Consider the following 22,262-nt stretch of genomic DNA (forward strand, 5'->3'; position numbering starts at 1 on the left):
GTGCGTGCGTGCGTGCGTGCGTGCGTGTGTGTGTGTGTGTGTGTGTGTGTGTGTGTGTTTGAGTGTTTTTCAATTCCCCCCAGAGGGGTTACGCACTCACCACTGGAGGCTTCAAATATCCAACTGCCAGCCCATATCAGAGCCCCTGCGAGCACAGCAGAGTAGAGATACAGCTCATATCTGGGGAGAGCAGCCTTGATCCCCATGGCGAATCTGTGCGCTGGAGGCCTAAAAGTGTTGAGAAGTAGTTACAATAACCCACTATGGTAACAGAAATTGAACCAAAACATATTATTTCTAAAGAGAGAACGTTCTCAAAGGATTTGGGAGAGGAACTGACTCCATTGACAACCAATGGAAGAGATATTAATTTATTTTTCAACCCACGGAAGCTGAATTGAAATACAAAAATACCAAGTGCCACTTTACTAATCACCCTTTACGATCGAGAGACTGTAGACTTAAATGGGACTGAAAGAGGTCTGGCTCCTTGGAATCAGCATCGTCAGCTGCGCAACCCTACCTCTCCTTCCTATTTTAGCTCTCAGTCGCTCTGCTGTGCAGCAGGGCAGCTGCAGTGCTATGTGATCTGAGCCCCGCTGCATGGGGACTCACTTCACAGAATAATTAGCTCTGACTGGAATAACCAAGAATGGCGCATCGGGAGTTAGAAAACTGAGGAAGGCTACTTTTTTTTTTTTCCCAGAGGAGGATAGCGCCACTTGTGCCCTGCCTGCGCGTTCATCAAGTTCATGAAGCGCACTCTACTCTAAAAGGAGTTGGGCTAAAAACTCCGACGTGCCCGTGCCAACATGTAACCATGGCTGTGCAGGACCCCAACAAAGTGCTCTGCATACAGATGAAGGGTTTTTCTTTCTTTCTTTCTTTCTTTCTTTCTTTCTTTCTTTCTTTCTTTCTTTCTTTCTTTCTTGTTTGTTTTTGTTTTTGTTTCACTGCTCGACAAATAAAGACGCATGCACCAACAAACTGGGGTTATTTGGGATCTCAATTCAATTCCTTGTAACAAATAACAATAAATACAAATAATAATAATACTAATAATAATTCTTACCAACCTTGTGTCCGCTTTGCACAATCAGTGTTGCTTCACGACTCTCCAATAAAGAGAAGAAATGAGAAGCGAATGGCGGCCACTGCAGGTTCACTAATTCATCCGTCCCTGTGCGGGCTTGGCGCTCCCTGCGATCACCAGCCAAGGCCGGTCAGGATGTTGCGGGCTCAACCAGAGTAGGAGGAGGAGGAGGAGGAAGAAGAGGAGGAGGGAAAGAAGAAGGAGGAGGAGGGGGATATATTTATGCTTCACTATAGCACCGCAGTGAGGGGTGGTCCACAACGAGCCCATCAGCACCATAGAGCGAAACACTCTGTGGTGGGAGAAATGAACAGGGTGGTGTATTACATCCACTGCAGTAACAGCAGCTCTAATCAAAAACGAATCGCTAAGCAAAAGGTGATGAATTAGACGCGATTGGATATTTGAGCAAAACAAAGGAAATAAATCAATGAAACATATAAAGCCTGTGTCTTGCGAAGCAAACGTGGTCTTTTTTGTTTTGTTTTACTTGCCTCATTAGCCGCTTTCTTTTACTCACTTTAGTCATACAGTGGCGCGGGATTTGGGCGCTGTTCGAGGGGGCGCCAAAACAAAGGTGTAAAAATGATTTCTAGTCAGCGTTTTCTGTATTTAACAGCTGATGTTAAATACAGAAATGATGTGATCTATAACAGTGGGTGGCACGCCTATGATGTGTTTGCATACACCTCAGAAAGTCCAAAGGTGCCGCATTTATGAAATTTTGTGACTCAAAAGATTATTTTTAATTTCTACACACAATACTGCACTTAAAGAGGTGTTAAAGATTTGTTACTATTAAATGATTCAGATCATTAAAACAATTAATCAGATATGAATAACTAAATATAAAAACCTGTTTTCTAATTTAGATCCATTTGTTATTGATCCTAATTCATAACAAATTAATTTAAATACATTTGTTATGTATGAAAGAAAAATCTGAAAACAAATTTACATTTGAAAATAAATTTTGATTCATTTGTTTTTTTGGGAAAATTTTCTATAAATAATAAGTCTTTAATTGTGAAATAGAAAGTTGTGCCAAATATATCCAGCTAAAAAAATACCCCCGGCCACCAGTTGTTGACCTTAAGCAATTGTACACTTATATTATTCAGCAAGGCAATGCTCTAAAGCATTCCTAAATAAAATAAAAGACAATAAAATAAAATAAAATAAAAAACTAGGGGTGGCCTTGTTAATGTTGACTTCAAATCCAGCAGTAAAACCTACTGCATGTTTTTATCATCACAAATCCTTGATAATGGTTGTTACCACCACGTGAAAAATAATTATATATAAAAAAGAAAAACAGGAACTCTGCAATGATTAGTCCAGGTGAAATTTTAGTTATTCAAATATTTGTCAAACTTAGAAGTAGACCTCTTGCCCATATGTGTCTCATGTTATTGACAAGCCTGTTTAATGATTTATTTATGGGATCTAAGTAATAAATATACATTTGGGAACCAGTACACCTACTATATGTAAATGGAAAAAAAATGGATCAAAATCAAAAGACAGAAATTTAATTAGATTATTTAAGATGTGAATTTCAAGGGTATTTTCTGATTAATTGTCTTCTTCTCTGGCTTATCAGTTTAAATGAACAACTATGTCTTGGGCTTTATTAACTATTATCGACTCTTTCCCCATGTTACTTGGTTTCCATGATGCTGATGGTCCTGTACTGTCCTCAAACACATCAAGGTTTGTGATTTTTGAATGACAAAACAGTAAAAAGTTAAATTTGAGTTCTGCTGCAAAACCTAGCAAGTGTTTTAGTAGCCTACAAAAACATCATAAATGCATTTCACTGATTTAAACACTAGATGGCGCTCCAGGTTTTCCAGAAGTCCTTAAACGTTGACAAAACACGCACCAAACGTTACGGAACATAACTAAACTAGATGCTCAATGTGTAATGTTGGATTTGCTACAACACGCACTGTCTGCATCGTGTTTTTAGTTTTTGCAGTTAAAGTATTTGAGTTTATTTTATTAAATGCATGTCATTCGCATTTCGTAATTTGCTGCGTTTTACAGTACAGGAGGGGAAAGCATCGTCCAGTCAGCTGCACGGTTTGAGCAACGTAGTGCGGCGAGTTTGAGCCGCCCGCCCGCCTGCCTGCTGGAGAGAATCCATCACAGAAACAAACCGCCCCCTCCCACTCGAACGCCCCCGCTTCAGATGGAACTCAAAATACATAAAGCCTCCATGTTGCACAGGGAATGTCGGGCCACCAGATGTGAAACGCTGCTTAAAAAGTGCATGTCTCCCTTTTAAGACGCCGAGCCACTTGTGAGTAATTCATGCTTGTTTTTTTGGACGGGCAGAAGGAGCTTCGGAGTGTTTTCAGCGCTGTTCCAGACACGGACGGCCTCGCATTGGATATTCGGAGCTAACTGGCTAACCCCAAAGCTGCTTCCCGACTTTACTTAGTTTGTAGTTTAAGGTCGGTTTTTAGTTTTCCTTTTTCTTCTTCTTTTTTTTAGACAGAGACATTGCCGAAGCTGCTTATAAGCACTAGCTCGAAACAATATATATATATATGTTTTTTTTTTTTTTTTTTTTTTTTTCGGAAAGCCATAGATGACAGCCTCCAAACAGCACCGTGCTAGCTGGCTGGCTCCCACCGCTGCCACAACGCTTCGCCTCAGACGGTTTCCTGGCTTTGTGGCCAAGCTGCTCGCCCTCGGCGTCAACTGCTAGCTTAGTGGAGCTAGCAGACGAAGCAAGCGCGTTACGACGAATAACATTGTTGCAAAACGAACCAAGAATAAACACCCGCCTCAATGGACCACATGTCCATAATAACTCAAGTTTCCAACCCGAAGGAGGAGGAAATAATCTCTTTTAACCAAGAAAAAGGTAAGGAGAACTCGTCTAAGGGTAGTATTGCTAGGTGGCTAACTACTTTTATTTGCGCTTGCTGGTTGTTGTTCTGGAGTCACCGACCTCTGACAGTCCTATCAAAACGGCTGCACTGCAATTCTTGTAATGTTTTCAACAGGTTAAGTTAGCCACCCTTGAGGAAGTTAGCTTAGCGTTACTTTTGAGTGTTTGCTTGGGTAATATGAGCGCTCAGGTGTGCTTTTTGTACTTTAAAAGTTTGTCAAAATTTGAGTAGCGGTCCGCGTTAAACTGAATACTGCGCTTTCGCGGTGTAATACAACACGAGCTATGTAGCAGTGATAGATTAATAAGCAGTTTATCTAAGTGCATCGGGCTACTTTTTAAAATTGGACGACATTATCTGAGCGGATCTGTAATGTAAATGAGGGACGGTGATTCTTGGAAGTTACTACAGTAGAGTCAGCTGGCGCTGCGTCCTGGTGACGATAAGCCTGGAGTTTGTTTTTAGCATGGTGCCTGAAATTAGAGATGCACCAATCAATCAGCGAGAGGTCGGAATTGGCCGATTTTTACCCGTCTGTGATTTTAACATCAAATACAGAAAAATCTGCTTTTCTTATTTTCATATTTGTTTTTTGTTGTTGTTGTTGTTGCTAGCTTTAATAGATTGAAACTTAGAAACAGTTTCAATTTACTTGAATGTCACCCAGCAGCACCTGCTTTGTAGCACCTTTGTGAATTGAGTTTGATAAAGGAGACAGGATGGCGAATTGTTTATTAAATTCTTTTTTTTCTTGGATTACAAACTGTGTTGCAGCCCTTAGGAAAACAGTCAACTAAGTTCGGCTGGCCTTTCCGATCAATAAATGAAATGCTAAAGACCAAGAATGACGAGAAGAAAGAAAAGACATTAGGACGTTTTGCAAAACTCAATAAAATGTCAATATTTTGCAACCATAGGAGGATCTCAATTAATAGCTCAATTGTGCAATTAGGAAGGTAATTACCCTCCCAATTACCCTTTAAATGGGAGGGTAATTGCTTCATTTAAAGTCACAAACCCTCAGTTTTTACAAATCCTTGTCATACAACTTTGAACACCTTTAATACTTTTTCTGAGGGTGGAGAAAACAGAAATCCAAGCTCTTGCTAAATATTTATTTAATGTGTATACTAGTGGAAAATGGTGACCGGCCTACAAAAACTGACTTAAAATGAGAAGATTTGAGTCTGGATAAATATAGAAACTTTGTATGAACTCTTAAGTTGAATTTCATTGGCTTTTCGTCCATAAAGCAAGACTCTTAATTATATCCTGACATGCAACAATCTTCAAATTTACTCTTGTGCCCTAAGAAGTCTTATTGCCAGTAATTTTGTCAGAACTATCCCATCATCCAGTGAACTGTACAGCCATCTAACTTGGCCCTTTCATACTTTATGCAAAGAAAATGTATTATTTTTAGTCCGTGCCGCACAACAATGATCCTGAGTGATGCTCTTGATATACGTACTCTTCTCCGACCAGGTTTGTGAGGTGCGGGTCAGCCGCTCGTGTTACTTTGTTGCTTATCAGATCGTTAGTAATGCGAGAACTGAAGTTATTTGGAGCACAACAGCGCATTTCCCTCACAGGGTGCAGATACATGGTGCGGTAACTGAGATGGAGTCTCTGTGACCGAGACTTGTGTGGGCATCATCAGAGATGATGATGGGAGGTATGTGGGACTTTAAGGAGATTAACATTGCAGGTGGGATTTAGCTTAGCCTTAGACAATACCACTGTATCTCACTTTATAATGCAGCGATAAACAGCCTTCCAGCTTGAGGTTACTGTTCAGCTTCAGATGCAGTTATTTAAGTAGCGATTTCAAAAACAATATTATGAGATTTTGATATTTTCCAAGAAAATTCTATTAAACTTTAAAGTTTATTCAACAATAAACATAAAATATTTTTGAAAGTTTTTGTTTTCTTCTCAAGGTGCTAAGCAGTTAAATGCATAACTTTTGCAAAAGTTGTTTTGCTTGCTGACAATTTTAAATAATGTTTTCTAACTTCTTGCTGTTGGATCAAACCGAAGAGAAAAAAAAAATCTTGGTAAAAATATTCTTTTAGGAATAACTAGTAAATCTGATCACTGTTTGTTTTCTAAACATGTAGTTTTGTACTGCCCATATATTTATCAATTTGTTTTATTTTTTCTATAATCTGTTACTGAAAGTCTGCTGTAAAGAAATGTGGTCTAAAGTTTATTGACCAGCTAAAGATCATCCAGGTATTTTGGTTTAATCAGGTGTCATTATCTGTTCTTTATATATATATATATATATATATAAAAGGGCTGTAGTGATACAATAATCTCATGATACAATATGTATTTCGATATTCAGCAAACAATACAATTCAATACACTTTTGCGATTTCTGAAAGATTTTAGAGGGACAGAGTGATTTTGGTGATATTTTGTGACTGTTATAGAGTTGGACTGAATTAATTTAACTGAAAACTGATTAAAAGCACCAACTACACAATACCTGGCTCTGGTTGGACATGGACACGGACTTAAAGTCCGTGTCCATGTGTATTTTTTGACAGCAGTGAGATGAAAAGCCATAAAGTTAGTTGCCTGGAAAAAGACAGTGAAGAAGTTGTAAAAGCCTTTTTACTGTCACCATTTATCACAATAAATACTGCAAAATATGGTGATTAAAATTATACATTCATATCGCCCAACTTTAGTGAGTAGGGGTCTGATGGCTCCTAACAATAAGAACAAAGTCACTGCAACATTGTCTTTGTTTGTTTGTTTAGCGTTGTTTAGGACTTATCTTCCTGTTAAAAAATGATGATGCATACACTTGCATTGTGATCCAGTCAGGCTGTCTGGTTCTGATGGGCTTTGGGTGAATGAATACTGTACTGGTGATTCACTGGAAGGTGATGGCTGCCTCACTGGTCTGGTTTTACTTTGCAGAGACAAAGTCCAGTTGGATAAATACAAACCTTTTATGCTGATGATTGTATTTTTAGTTTAAAAGAAATCCCAGGCTGTTTGATTACCTTGTCTTTCCAAAAGTTTATTCTACTTCAGGTTTTATCTTTCACTGTTCCAGACTATAAAACCAATTTAAATATCATAAACGCTAAACTTGACTTCATTTTACATTAGATTCTGGAAGTTATCAGTAATATTTCCTTCACCCTTTTTAGAAATGTGTAGTATCACTGTAAGCTTAATAAGCAAATACATCCTGGTACTGATGTTTGTCAGAAAATGAATATTTTCAGTCACACTATAATTCTTCATATCAGTAGAGTTGAAAGTTAGCAATGTGCTTTCAGTCTGTAATTCCTAACAAACTCTTAAATTTGGGACTATTTTGTTCATCTGTGTGAAGTTACGTTGGTTGAACCTGCTGGTTGCATCAGGTCATCAGATAGCAGAGCAGCGATCTGATAAGCTTTGTGTCAGACTTCCTGTTGTGCAACAGCATCGACGACGCTCCGCTCCTGAACCTCACAGGTCTTGTGGTTTAGAAATGATCCAGGCTGACGAGGCGGATTAACGCAGTTTACATCTGACTACCTTCCTAGCTTCTACTGCCCCAAGGATGTGTTTACTTTTTCAAAAAGATCATAGTGATATGACATCTTTCTACTATAGCCAACGATCACCAATAAGAGCTTCACATCACCTCTGTTTGGAAAAGAAAAAGGAAAGGTTTGTTTAGATCAGTTTAGAAGAGGCGTCTGTCAAAGTGGCTCTTTGGACCTTCCACTGCCTGTCAATAACTTTGGTTCCTAATTTTTAGCCAATCTTGATAATAAATGGAGGATTTTAACTGTTTTTCAGTTGTTTTTCTTTCAATATTTGCACTGAATTTCCACAATGGATGACAAAAAAAATACCAGTAGTTTTTGTCTGTTTTATTATTAGGTTGGAATCTGAGCTTTAAAAAAAANTGGGAGAAAAACCACAACTAATCATAAGAGTGCAAGTTAAATCTTATAAAATTTAAAAAATTAGATGTGAGATTTACATATTTAAATAATTTGTTAAAAACATGATGTACCTTTTAAGGGAAATGAGCTATAAAGCGCTTGTTAAGTATTTAGGTACAAAGTGACATTGCGTGGGTCTGAAGCAGGAGTTCAATGGGACGAACTGCAGGAGCCACGGCAGTACACAGACGCTTTAAATTCACACTGGTTCATTGCAACGCTGTTTGAAAATAGCACTCAATTAAGAGTCTGTAAAGTTGGAGAGAGTCGAGTCGTGACACAACACGATTCCTGCCTATTCATTTAGTCGGCGAGTCTTTCAGGCTTCTCTCCCTGGACATAGGTTAATAAATTAACAGGTTTTGTTTTGTTTGCGCTTTATGTTCTGCAAAAGCCAGTGTTTGGAGGGCTATTATAATTTTGATATAAACAACAATAAAGATTTTACAGCTGTTTTTATAGGACTGTCACCATACACAGGAGATTTGTTTATCCAATGTGCTGCTTGATTGCTGCTTTTATGAATGTAAATGGTGATCTTCCATTGTTTGAACTGGCACAAAAACTAACCAGGCTTCTTAATAACCTGACATGTGTGACCTGTGTACACCTACCCTACTGAATAGTAGTAAAATCGGGGAGAAATTGGTTAGTTTTCTGTTTTTGTTTCGTTTTCTTTTGCCTCGCAGGAATATTGACCTAAATTTCACGTGAGTAATAGGAATTGGAGATTTATCTTTATTGTGAAAAGAAAAAATTGTAAAAGGTATTTCAGGGTTTCCCTCAGTGTATTATAAGCCTAGCGGGCCACCAGGCTTTACTTGTGCCCACACCAGGCTAAGCATTGCTTCTTTTTTTTAAATTTTTAAAAAAATGTTTGCATTTTTTAAGACTTTATAGTTGGTGTTCAAATATTAATCTTCCAATCTTTCAATACCACATAATTATCAAGTGATATTTTCAAATTTCCTGTTTAAACATTTTTTAACTCAAAAACACAACGGGCGGCTGGATGAATGACTGCCTTAGCGCCCAACCACCGGGCTGAGCAAGTTTTCTTGGAGAAACCTTGAATATTTAGGTTCGTCATGAAAATGGTAAATTCCAATTAATAACATTTAGAAAAGCCCCCAAACTACCTGAATTATTGTTTTACTATTTCCTCCACTTTTGTTTCAAGGAGAGAATCAATGAATGTGAAAATCTGATAAAATATAGTCACAGGGCATAATTTGGTAATAAGTCACTTTTTTGTCCTGAAGAAGCCTGTTCTAATTTTTTTAAGCCGTATTTGTGTTTTTGTGTATTTTTTGACAGCAGTGAGATGAAAAGCCATAAAGTTAGTTGCCTGGAAAAAGACAGTGAAGAAGTTGTAAAAGCCTTTTTACTGTCACTATTTATCACAATAAATTCTGCAAAATATGGTGATTAAAATTTTACATTCATATCGCCCAACTTTAGTGAGTAGGGGTCTGATAGCTCCTAACAATAAGAACAAAGTCACTGCAACATTGTCTTTGTTTGTTTGTTTAGCGTTGTTTAGGACTTATCTTCCTGTTAAAAAAATGATGAATCATACACTTGCATTGTGATCCAGTTATGCTGTCTGGTTCTGATGGGCTTTGGGTGAATGAATACTGTACTGGTGATTCACTGGAAGGCGACAGCTGCCTCACTGGTCTGGTTTTACTTTGCAGAGACAAAGTCCAGTTGGATAAATACAAACCTTTTATGCTGATGATTGTATTTTTAGTTTAAAAGAAATCCCAGGCTGTTTGATTACCTTGTCTTTCCAAAAGTTTATTCTACTTCAGGTTTTATCTTTCACTGTTCCAGACTATAAAACCAATTTAAATATCATAAACGCTAAACTTGACTTCATTTTGCATTAGATTCTGGAAGTTATCAGTAATATTTCCTTCACCCTTTTTAGAAATGTGTAGTATCACTGTAAGCTTAATAAGCAAATACATCCTGGTACTGATGTTTGTCAGAAAATGAATATTTTCAGTCACACTATAATTCTTCATATCAGTAGAGTTGAAAGTTAGCAATGTGCTTTCAGTCTGTAATTCCTAACAAACTCTTAAATTTGGGACTATTTTGTTCATCTGTGTGAAGTTACGTTGGTTGAACCTGCTGGTTGCATCAGGTCATCAGATAGCAGAGCAGCGATCTGATAAGCTTTGTGTCAGACTTCCTGTTGTGCAACAGCATCGACGACGCTCCGCTCCTGAACCTCACAGGTCTTGTGGTTTAGAAATGATCTGGGCTGATGAGGCGGATTAACGCAGTTTACATCTGACTACCTTCCTAGCTTCTACTGCCCCAAGGATGTGTTTACTTTTTCAAAAAGATCATAGTGATGTGACATCTTTCTACTATAGCCAACGATCACCAATAAGAGGTTCACATCACCTCTGTTTGGGAAGAAAAAGTAAAGGTTTGTTTAGATCAGTTTAGACTAGAAGAGGCGTCTGTCAAAGTGGCTCTTTGGACCTTCCACTGCCTGTCAATAACTTTGGTTCCTAATTTTTAGCCAATCTTGATAATAAATGGAGGATTTTAACTGTTTTTCAGTTGTTTTTCTTTCAATATTTGCACTGAATTTCCACAATGGATGACAAAAAAAATACCAGTAGTTTTTGTCTGTTTTATTATTAGGTTGGAATCTGAGCTTTAAAAAAAATCTCTTCCTTTGTTTCTTTATTTTAAATCCTAAAAATAGAACTTAAACACTGTATCTTTAATAATGACAATTTTTAATTTTTTCTCTTCACAGTCATGTGTCATCTATGACTAAATGAGTTTTATTTGACTGTCCTCGAGGCAAAATGTCTCTTCAGATTGTAAAAATTTAATCTTCTTTGTGTTGCTTTTTTTTTAAACATTGTATTGCTTAAAAAATTAGATTTTTGCACACTGTGTGGTATTCAGGCCTGAGTTTGACTCGTGTGGCAACAAAAAATGTGACTAAGTTAATTTATGTAGGGCTGAAACAATTAATCATTAACTAGTTTAGTAATCAATTAATCGTTAACTGGAGTATACATACTCTAAAAATGTCAATTTTTCTGAAAGAACAGTCAGAGCAGTAATTGAACGAAATCTGTAAAAAAAAAAAACTGCATTTTATTTGTAAGATGAAAAAGTATCTGTAAATTTGTTGAACGTCTGACTGCCTTGCTAACTGCTACTACTCCAAGGATGTCTTTACTTTTTCTTTATTTTTCTCAAAGTAAAGACACTTCCCCAGTGGGATAGTTTAAGCTTCACCCAGTTCAGATTGCACAATTTTTTAAAATCCAATTAATCATGAGAATATTTGATTAATACAATAATTAACAATTTATGACTTAACAAATGGTTTTATTACTTTCTCCAAAGTCCAGGTATGATTGGATAACCTGCTTCTGCTCTTTTTTTATTTTTAAAATCATCATCTGAAAGTCACTTCAGAAAATAAAATGTTAGGTTTGAAGTGAGGCAATAAAAGGAAAGGGGGGAAAAACAGAAATCTGTAGGAGAGCAACAGTTTTTCACAGCACTTTGCATCCTTGTTGAGTCCATCTTTCTGTTTTAGTGAAGGAACTTAAGTCACTGATCAGATGGCCTAAATACCCAGCATGTCTTTGCTCAAAAGGCTGTAATTAACGTGGGTCAAAGCTGTAGGAAACGACAGAGCAGACGGCATTACAAGTAACTCTGACATGCTGCCGTAATCTGCAGGAGTATTTTATTCCCCCAAACACAGCTGTGAAAAATCACCTCAGGGAACATTATGGTTACCAGAATGAAACCCTTCTTCTTTTGGGACTGATGCGCTTCCTGTTGTATTCGTTTAAGGTCAGGAATCCAAAGTGTCGCAATATTAAGATGCCGAAAGATTTGACGTAAAGATTTTCACTGTGCGCTGGCCTCTGGCTGCATTCTGCTGGGGGGAGGGATGGGGTTAATGGCTGGAGAGGAATGCAGCCATGTATAGGCTCTGTGGGGTCTGAGAGCCTCCCTCTTCCTCCTCCTCCTCCCTCTTCCTCTCTGCATGTTCAGGCTGCTTCCGTCACTCACCTGCCAGCTCAAACAGGAGGGGAAACTATCGTGAATTTAAAAAAGAAAAAAAGAAGGATCTTGTCCAATCGGGCAATGGACGCCACTTCTGGGGGGTTGGGTTAGGAGGATTGTGCAGCTTCTGAGTCGTCCCTATTAATAAAGACTCGGCGTCTGATTTAGTCCATGCTTCGTAGTTCAGGAATGAGAGGCGATTTGCAATTGGAGTAGAGCGCGCTCTGAACTGTCACAGTGTTTGAGTGATGAGGTCATCCAGCCAGCAGAGTTATTTTCTGATCAGTTGTTCTTCCAGAGGTCGTCTCCAAAATCAACCCGACTGCACTGTGGTCGCACCGTTCAGGCTATTGTTTAGTTTGTTCAATGGCCTCAGTGCTGTTGAACAAACCAGTTATGTCATCTGTCTGTACTTTGACAGGAATTATTAAATCTAAATACTTTTTAGTAGAGATGCCCCAATTTGAGGACCTTTTTTTGTTTTAATTAAAAATAATTTTTTTCTTAATTGTCTATGGTTTGTGATCTGCAGGTCAAATACTGAAAAATCAGTTTTTTCTCTTTTTTTTGTCTTGTTTATTAAATATAATATAAATGCATCAACCAGCCGCATGTAGTTTGATGCGTTTTGTTTTGAGTTTAATAAAAAGTACATGAATATTAGGGACAGGGCTGCAGGTAAGGATTGTTCTAGTAATCGATTTTTCTGACGATTAATCGGATAAAAACATTTTGGGCACATTTTGCAGATTTTTCATTTGACCACTTCATCCATTTTTCATAAAATATTAGAAATGCACTAAAAGATTCTTTCCAGTTAATCAATTAATTATTAAATCAGTCGACCATTATTTCAATAATCCATTCATCACGATTAATTTGATTAATCATTTTATCTCCGTTTAGGGATATGTTTGGTGAAAACCGTGCAAGTCCTTTTCAGTTTGAAGTCACTCTCTGTATCAAGGCGCGTGCAGGACCTTCGACCTCTTTCAATCGCAACGGGCCAGTCGGCTCTCGGATAATTTAAACTGAAAATCGGTATTGTTTAGGAAAGTCCTGACGGGCAGATCTGTAATTTCCCGCCTGCTGCCTCTCTGTGATCGACTTATCTGTTAGCGTTTCTACACGTTCACCCTCCTCTCCTGCGCCTGTTCTTTTCCGACAGCATCCCAGTCGAACAGCAGCCTGAAGAAGCAGAGGAACCGAAGCATATTCTGCACACTCTTTTGTTGCTTTCGCAACTACAATGCGGAGCCACCAGCCACCAACAGCACTCTGCCTCCACCTGTTGAGGAGAACGGATCGCCTCCCAAGGTAGGACAGACCCAGGCTGCGTCGGACAGATCTTACTCTGCAGGACTGCTTCATCTTTTGTGAATAGCGTCTTTGTTAGTGTTTGATTCTGTGACCTTTATCTGTTGTGTTTGTGTGTGTTCTTCTAATCCTTACCCTGGATTTTGTTTGTGTGTTATTTTCTCTTGTGTTGTAGTGTGACCAGGTTGAGGTCATCCCTGTCCCTAGTGTATGTATCATGCATATTTTATTTTCCTTCCTTGCATGCAGGCCGGTGGGCTGGTGCAGCCTCTCTGTGTGGGCTCCTCACAGAGCTTTAAATCTGCTTCGTTTGCTTCACTTTATTTTCAGCTGATTACATCACAGGATGTGTGGAAGGTGTGTGATGGATGCACCTATTACACAAAACCGTTGAGGACTTGCAAATACGTTCATGTCCCTTTTTAAATTAGGGCTGTAACTAATGATAATTATATTGATTATTTTGACGATTAATCAATTAGGCAATTAATTGGATAAGCAAATGAGCACATTCTGCTTATTTCGCTTTTCTTTTTTTAATTTAGCCACCTGGTCCTTTTTATACGATATTATAAGTACATTAAAATGCAAATAACAAAAAGGAAAATAAACATGTTGTTGCTTATAATGCTAAAACGTATAATTTCTTTAGTGATCGTTTGATCACTTGTAACAGAAGATGCATCTGCAGCTAAATCAGCGTGTGAAAAGCTCAGCCTTTTCTGCCTGACTTGACATCAATACAGTGTAATGTTGACAATTTTTATTTGTAAACAGATCAATAATTGGATAGCAAAAAGTGGTTATTAGGATTTTTTTTCCTTTTTTGGGCTGAATTTGAGCTGAGTAAAGCTAAAACTACTTGAGTCTTCACTGGAATATAATCACAGATCATTTTTTATATTTAATGCTAAATATATTTTGTAGTATTGGTTTAATTGCTGCTGCTCTTCCACCAGTTGGCCTTCTTATGACTGTATGCTCCATTTAAAGATTAATCAATTGCTAAATTAGCCGACCATTATTTCAATTACGATAAATCGCAATTAGTTGATTATTCGTTTCAGCCCTACTTTAAATATTCAAACTTTAAAAAAAAAAAAAAAAATACTACCTCAGATTTATTGCAATAGTTGAACACAAAGTAGTGCATAATTGTGAAGTGAAAGAAAAATTATAAACAGTCATGAAAATTTAATGCAAATGCATGCTACGTCATTGAGAGTGTGGTCAGAAATGTAAAGCATGTTTTATTTTTGTTTCACGTCACAATTCTGCACTAGTTTGTTGGCCTGTCTTATAAAATCCTGTTAAATTATATGAATTGTAGTAGTATTGAAATATGAGTTCTTTTTGCAAGACACTTGACCTGCATGAATAACACTTGGTCTACTAATAAGTTAACACAACTGTTCAGAAACGTCCATTTTTATGAGCTGCCTTGTCATGCTACTAATAAATTAAGTAAAAAAATTACTCAAACACTTCATTCATTGGCTTGTGAGCTCACTTGGGGCAAAACTAATTGATCCCTTTAGTCAAAGCTCTGATCTGCTTACCTGTGACCGGCTAAATCAGATTACTCATCAGCGAGGCTCTGCTACTCTCGTACGGCACTGTTACAACGCGGAGGCACATTTCATGTGTAGGTTGGGTTTACTAGCATCTCCTGAAAAACGTATAACCCCCCACAACCTCTTATAATGGGGAAAAACACACAAAAGTGTCAAATTAACAACTAACAACCTGTCGTCTCTTCATTGATATTTTAGTTCTGCCCTTCCAAACAAATGTAATCCAGCCTAGCTTGGATCTCGCTAATGATTTGTAAAGTGGGAGACGATTTCCTGCTACTAGAGTTGAAGCACGGCCAATACTAGAAGATGTGATGTAACGTTTGTGTGGCTGTTGGATCTGCTACTTTTAGTGCACAGCAACACCTTATCCAACACGTCGGAGCTCAGTTTATGCTTTCCAAACCCGCCAACGGAGACAAACTAAATTAAAGATGATCTTCCTTTCAAATTTACAACAATACTTCAGATGTGCTGGAGTGTTTGGGAGTAGCAGGAAAATTCCCACTAACGAGGCATTGACGTGTTTGTCGTTTTAAAGCTTTGACCCAGTTTCATGCATAATTCTGGAATTGGCTTAACTCTGTTTCCTAACACAATATGTTTGGGAGCTTCTCCTGCAGGATGCCAAACTTAATGCCAAGTTTCTCTCTGTAGATCTGACATCATCTGCTTCTTCCTCTCTGCAGCCGCCAGCCAAATACCTCCTACCAGAGATGAAAATATCTGACTATGGTAGAAAGTGTGTGGTGATAGACTTGGATGAAACCCTCGTGCACAGCTCATTTAAGGTAAGAGGGGACTGAAGTTGTTGTTGCTCTGTTCATTTGTCACCTGTAAATGTCTGTTCTTTCTCTTCAGCAGTATTTGTTTTAAGTACGGATGCACCAATAAATTGCCATAATTTCTTTTAATTTTGGGGGATTGGTGATTGCCAATTTTACCTTCCTCCACAAAGGTCTGATAATCAGCTACTAGCTGCGTTTTCATATAATTGTTCAATTTCGAAACTAAATTTGCTTAATGGAAGCACCAATTTCTGATAAATTTACATTTCTCAAAATAAAATTTTGGTGCTGGGATGAGGTATTTTTTGTAATATCAATATTGGTTTGTTTTGCAAAACTGCAATGGAAAACTTTATTTGCATGAAGTGAAATGGTCACCCTACTGTTGCTAACTTGGATACTTAGTTGCTATATATAGCAACTTAATCAGGCAAAAAAAAGAAAAGAGAAATTGGTATCGGACAAATTCGGAATCGGCAGGTCAAAATCGGTGATCTTCCTTTGTGCCATTAATCAAAGGTCTGGCAAAAATGAACTGCAAATTAAAGTTTTGTTTATTCCAGGGTGTCCACGTCCTTAAAAAAAAATTCTAAATTCATCATACAAATAAACATTGACCTTAAATATGTTAATCACAGGTTTTAAGTCTTGTCATGTCAGGACTGTTTAATCTCGTATGTTCTGTGTAGTTTATTTTTTCGCAGAACTTTTCTGTCAACCAAACATTTTGGGATCTCATTCTCACATCTTCATTTTGTTCTGTGACATTAGACAGTTGAAGCTCCCGCTAACTAGCTAGCTGGTTTTTCTTTTTTTGATTCTGTAATGTGGGAATGTAAATTTATCGCCAGTTGACTGGACGACGGTCGTCTTCGCCACTCACTCACTTCTGTTGCTAATCAATGTGATATGTGGATTTTGTGCAAAAAAAAAAAAAAAGCTGCTCAAAATATTTCATTTTCTTTTGTAAATTTCTGTCATGATACAGGTCTTAAATCTCATAATAGTCTTTAAAACACCTGCAGAAACCATGCATTCTGTTTGGTTTGAGGGTAAAGCCGTGTCAGGCTCTGCACCTCTAGTTTTGTGTTTGTTATAATTGTGGCGTTATCTGTGAGTAACTCTGCTCCCATTTGCATCGTTTTACCAGCAGGTTTTCCTCCCGCTGTCTAGTTAGTCCTAAAATAACTGCTTCATTGTCTGGGCTGCTGAATTACCACGCAGGTTAAAGAGAGAAGAGCAACTCATCAGTCAAACCATCTGCTAGGACGTTTTGTCCAAAACTGCTGCAAGCAGGACCTCTGCTGTTCGGTTGCGGTACTGTGATCCTCATGCGCTCTGTTTGTGTCTGCAGCCCATCAGTAACGCTGATTTTATTGTACCGGTGGAGATCGATGGTACCGTTCATCAGGTATTGTACACACCCAAAAACATTTCTGTGACGCAGACGAGTGACTCTTAGAAGAGCTGGGGGGTTGGTGGGGAGTTTCTTTTTGTTTCCTGTGTGAAGACCCTGCAGAGACTGACTGGTATCCAGTTCAAGTAATCCAGGATAGGCTGTGTGTATCCTGGTTGGCCTATTCATGATTACTTGCACTGGGTGTCGGCCAATGGGCGGAGAGCGAGGTGACATAGGAAGTACTTATGCTAACGTCGATGTTTGTAGCTGAACTATGTGAAAATACCACATGGTGGAAATGAAGGAGTTGGTTTTTAATGGGACGTCTTTGGTTCTGGTTCAGGTGTACGTGCTGAAAAGGCCCCATGTGGACGAGTTCCTCCAGAAGATGGGAGAGTTGTTCGAATGTGTGCTCTTCACAGCCAGTCTCGCTAAGGTTTGGGGGATTTATTTTATTTTTTTATTTCTCTGTTCTGTCTACTAACTAGTGACACTTCATTTTGTTGTTGTGCTCTTTTGGTCTTCTCATATTGTTTGATTTGTTGTCGTCCTTTTTTTTTTTTCTTCTACTTTTATTTATCTTTTCCAATAATAAATCGGTAAGTTTTCTTAAGAGATAATCAAGTAACATGCCTGTAATTATTAGGGATGCACCGATCCACTTTTTCACTACGGATAACAATATCTGAGCTGCATTGACTTAAAACATTTATTTAGAAAAAAAAAGACGCATAAATGTGCTAAATAGCAAATTTAATTGATAACTGCACAAGTACTTCAGGGTTAGTCAAACATGTAAAAACAACTTTAATTTGTTCAGTCAGTGTAATTAGGAGAACAGCCAATATAGAGTAAATATTAAAGAAAATGAAATAAATTGCAACAAACTTTCTTCTTCCAACTGGTTCAGAAAGTGAAATTAGTTATTCTAAAATTAATGTTAAATAAAGCATAGAATTAAACTAAATAGATCAGTCCTTATAGATTCTAGACATACCTGATACAGATATTAATATCGGATTGGTGCATCTGTAGTAATTATTGCTTTAAGAGCCGTTTTACATGCTGAGTAAAAGGCTAGGAACCACGGCGCTTTTTGTGAGCTAGAGTAGTGTTTGCTGACATCTTCCTTGCTTAATAATGAATTGAGGATACCATGCTTTTCTTTTGAAACAAGTTTTGCATTTAGTTGTTCTGCTTAGAACTGTGGCTTGAAACATATCTCTGTGCTCCACATTAAAATAAAAAGAAAACGTGTGTATTGATGTTCGCCATCGTGACGTGTGTGTGTCTGTGTGTGTTTGGACAGTACGCAGACCCTGTGGCCGACCTGTTGGACCAGTGGGGCGTTTTTCGAGCACGGCTCTTCAGAGAGTCCTGCGTGTTTCACAGAGGGAACTACGTCAAAGACCTCAGTCGGCTGGGGCGGGAGCTCAATAACGTTATTATTGTCGACAATTCACCCGCGTCCTATATTTTCCATCCAGAAAATGCTGTAAGTTCTTGTTTGTGGTCTGTTTCTACTTGGGTTACATCAGAAAACAACAAACGGTCCAAGGGATTCCCTCAGTGTATTATGAGCCTGGCGGGCCACCAGGCTTTACTTGTGCCCCCACCAGGCTTAGAATTGTTTATTTTAGTTTGTTGTTGTTATTATTGCCTGTTTTTAAGACTTTATGGTTGGTGGTTAGGTATTAACCTTCCAGTCTTCCAGTAATGTATAACGATCAATTGATATTTTCAAATTTCCTGTCAACTTTAAACATTTTTTAACTCAAAAACATGGCCCTGCCCTAGCGCCCCGAGCACCAGGCTTAGCAAGTTTTCTGGGGGAAACCTTGCAGTCCCTTTGGAAATCATTTCTATCTTTTGAATGTTTTGCATTTTGCTACAGTTACAAAATTCAATGTTTTTCATAGGTATTTTGATCGTAACTGTAGTCCACCTCTGTGTAATCTAAATCCAACTATTCTGTGAAGTTCTGAGAGTTTCTAGAATGCGTCCTTTGAATCAAGCCGAGTGTTGACGTCGCTCCTTGTCCGCCCAGGTCCCAGTTCAGTCCTGGTTCGACGACATGAATGACACAGAACTCCTGGACCTGCTGCCTTTTTTCGAGGGACTCAGCAAAGAAGACGAGGTTTACGGGGTCCTGCAGAACTTCCGGAGCAGGTAGCAGGACACGCTGCCCTCCTCTTCCTCCTTCTCTCCGTGAGTCGCTCTCTGTCCCTTTCTCCGGCCCGTCGTTGTTGTCTCCGGCCCCTGGACGACGACTCTATGGCAACGCTTCACTGTGGAAACCCGCTCTCTCTCTCTCTCTTTCTCTCTTTCTTTTTCTCTCTCTCTCTCCTCCTGGTGACTGGCTGCCTTCCGAGTGCCATCAGAAAAACAAACTTAAAAACCTTTATTACCCCAGGACCACTGTGTCTCTCAGAAAGCGGACAGAGCAGAGGACAAAATACTAAGAGGAACGAACTCTGGTCTTTATTTTCAAATCGGCAGACTTTTACTATTCAGTAAAGTGCTAATTTTTAAAACCAAAAGCAAAAGACAAAAAAAAAGAGAAAAGAAAAATCAACTTTCCATCTTTAGACACTTTTTGTGGTACCACACAAAAGCCTGGAAACTATTTTGCCCTCATATTGTTGCTATGCAGGCAGTTTCTGGTAGTAGAAAGGACTGTGACTCTTTTCTTACTGAATGAAGTGCCTTGTATGAATGTCGTTTATATGGGGAGTTGTTTTCTACATGGCAGAATTTGCTTCAAAAGTGGACACAAAAGCATCTTTATCTAAGGTTGTACTTTGCTTTTTTTTTTTTTTTCGATCATCATCCGCTGGGTATTTGTCTCGTAGTTTTTTTTTCCTGTATGCTTGTGCCATTATATAGATGCGACTTTGTTTCTTTCAACTTTTATTATTTGTAGAGCTAGTTCTTTTGTGTTAGAACGCTTGCAGAACATCAACTCCCCCACCTGCAAGCTGTTTTTCTTTTTTTTTTTTCTTTTTTTTTTTGATGATTTGATCTGAAAGCTCAGATAAAACTGTGCCATTCGTTCATTTCTCTCTCACATTATTTCCCATATTGCATTTTATTATTTGCCAAAATGAGGAAATGCGTTTCAACACGCTTCATATCTTTGCCAGAATTTGAGTAGACCATTACTAAATATAGCATTATAGTTTATTTTTTGTGTGTTGAGATAATCTGTCATGTTTATCAGATGGCTAGCTCTTTTATGTGCTTTTTTTTTTCTGAAAGAGTCTGGGGGTTATTGCAGCAAAATGGTCCAAGTGCCATGTTCTTTTTTTTTTTTTGTCAGACACGAGGATCTTTAGGAAAAGTTTGTTAAAAATCACACCTTCATCCTGATTTGCGTGCGGTTGTGGCCTGGCCTTATCCAGCCCTGGTGTAAAAACCAGCAAAGACCATGTTTGATGTTTATCTTCCCAGACTTTTTCTTTTTAAAGAGGGAAAAAAAAAACTCTTCTTCACCTCAGTGCCTATGTTTGAGAGGAGCCCAGCAAAACCGAATGCTGCAACATTAGCTACCATGGCAATAACCTTTTTTTTTTTTTTTTTTCCTTGTTTTCTTGTTCTTTCCTGTCCCAGTATGTTTGTTGTTTCTAAGAGCACTTGACAAATCTCGGCAGTGGAGGTTTTTCTGCAACACACGATTTGATGACACCAGGAAGTGTTTTTTTTTTTTTTTTTTTAAATCAGATTTTAAAGTGCTGGAACAGTTTTGAATGTTGCGCGGGTGATTCCAGTGAACAGGTCGACTACATCGCCATGTTTACCAGCTTTCGTCAAGGCAGACTGTGAAAAGGATGCCACAGTGAGGGGAGGGGATCTTCAGTCCTGGTCCAGGGTGAAATGAAACACTACCTACCAGGGCAAAGAAACTGAAAGAAGAAAAAAAAAAAAAGGGAACTGTGAAGAACCTAAAATCTTTTGGCATTGACGCCTTACTGCCTACGGAGACACAAAAGCAATTCTTTTTCCTTGATTCCAATGTTACATTTTACAAGGTTGCTGTTGCGTCTGTGCTGTTTTTATTACGGGGTCTTGAAGCCGAGCTGCACATGTAGATCACGTGCGTCTCAGCCGAAGCTGTTTGGGCTCTGAGGACGCTGGGATTCATTAATGGGTATTTTATGAAATGGGTACACTACTTCACAAGTTCCTGTTTTGTTTTGTTTTTCCCCCAATTTTCAAGGTCGCTGCTCTTTCAGGAAAAGGGAAAACCTGATCATCTGATCTGTGTTTTGTCTGTAGTGAGTGTTCAGGTCATTATGGTTTCAGTGCAATGCTTTTCTCTTTTTTTCTTTAAGTATATGAAGCATTGCTTCTACTCTCCGCCTCACTGATTTATTTATCTGAAAATGTTTCATTGTAATATTTTTCTACCTACATCTCATCAGTATTTGGTATAAAAAATGGCATGTAATCCATCTTTTTTTTTCTCAGTTTGTTCTTTTCTCTCTTTCAGACCTTTTGTGTCCCTTTCTTTTGTCTTTTGGTAAGAGCCACCCATTGGGTCTCGACCTTCCTATCAGGGGTCGAGTTTGTGTGTCCGTTGGTTTCAGTAGTTTTTCTTTTTTTTTCCACCATGTATCATTTTCACTTATAATCACATTGATCAGTTTGTATTAACACCAAAGTTCGGAAACACTTGAGTTTAAACCACAGTGGTTTTTATTTGGATCAGGTTCTTCACTTTTTTTTTTTTTTTTTACATGCTGGTTTTTGTTGACTTTTGAGTTTTGGCAGTGTTTGTCATTCTGAGCATTTTTTTTTTTCTTTAATAAAGTCTTCATTGAAACTATAAATTTCTCATGTCTGGGTTCTTTTAATCATACTCTGAAAAAGTATTTGCCACTTCTTTTATTACACTTTTAACCGCACTGCAGACTGAATAAATCAAGGCCGGTCCAAGCCTTTTTGGGACCCCAAGCAGATTTTCTTTTCATTTGGATATTCCAAATTTTATCATGCTACCTCAGGGCTCTTGGGGGGGCCCTCTGGTGGTGTGGATGCCCTAAGCATCCACTTAACTCGAACACCATGTGTTTGATCTGGAATAAACTTAAAATAATGGATTTTTTTTTTCAAAAGCCACTGCAATAAAAGACTTATTTTAAGACTGTTACGTCTTTACTAGTTG

The 22,262-nt window shown here is 38.2% G+C and overlaps 1 protein-coding gene and 1 long non-coding RNA gene across 3 annotated transcripts; one reads left to right on the plus strand and one right to left on the minus strand.

Moving 5' to 3' along the window:
* Positions 1-43: 43 nt before the first annotated feature.
* On the minus strand, positions 44-1,363 carry LOC107835384 (uncharacterized). Its single transcript, XR_001661207.1, has 2 exons — positions 1,077-1,363; positions 44-228 (listed from the first exon to the last, which is right to left on the minus strand). It is a non-coding gene; the product is annotated as an uncharacterized LOC107835384 (long non-coding RNA).
* Positions 1,364-3,012: 1,649 nt separating this feature from the next.
* On the plus strand, positions 3,013-21,921 carry LOC103133093 (CTD small phosphatase-like protein). 2 transcript variants are annotated; one of them, XM_007544856.2, is made up of 9 exons: positions 3,013-3,552; positions 3,684-3,968; positions 13,189-13,337; positions 13,513-13,545; positions 15,601-15,702; positions 17,054-17,110; positions 17,442-17,534; positions 18,408-18,593; positions 19,146-21,921. In XM_007544856.2, exons 2-9 carry the CDS (start codon positions 3,893-3,895, stop codon positions 19,269-19,271), a joined length of 822 nt encoding a protein of 273 aa, XP_007544918.1. In that variant the 5' UTR covers positions 3,013-3,552; positions 3,684-3,892; the 3' UTR covers positions 19,272-21,921. The 2 variants fall into 2 exon arrangements, with proteins under 2 accessions (XP_007544918.1, XP_016523225.1); XM_016667739.1 differs by lacking the exon at positions 13,513-13,545 and having other exon boundaries at positions 3,014-3,968.
* The last annotated feature ends 341 nt before the right edge of the window (positions 21,922-22,262 follow it).

Source organism: Poecilia formosa, unplaced genomic scaffold, assembly GCF_000485575.1.
Source record: "Poecilia formosa unplaced genomic scaffold, Poecilia_formosa-5.1.2 Scaffold2246, whole genome shotgun sequence".
NCBI classification, from domain to species: Eukaryota; Metazoa; Chordata; class Actinopteri; order Cyprinodontiformes; family Poeciliidae; genus Poecilia; species Poecilia formosa.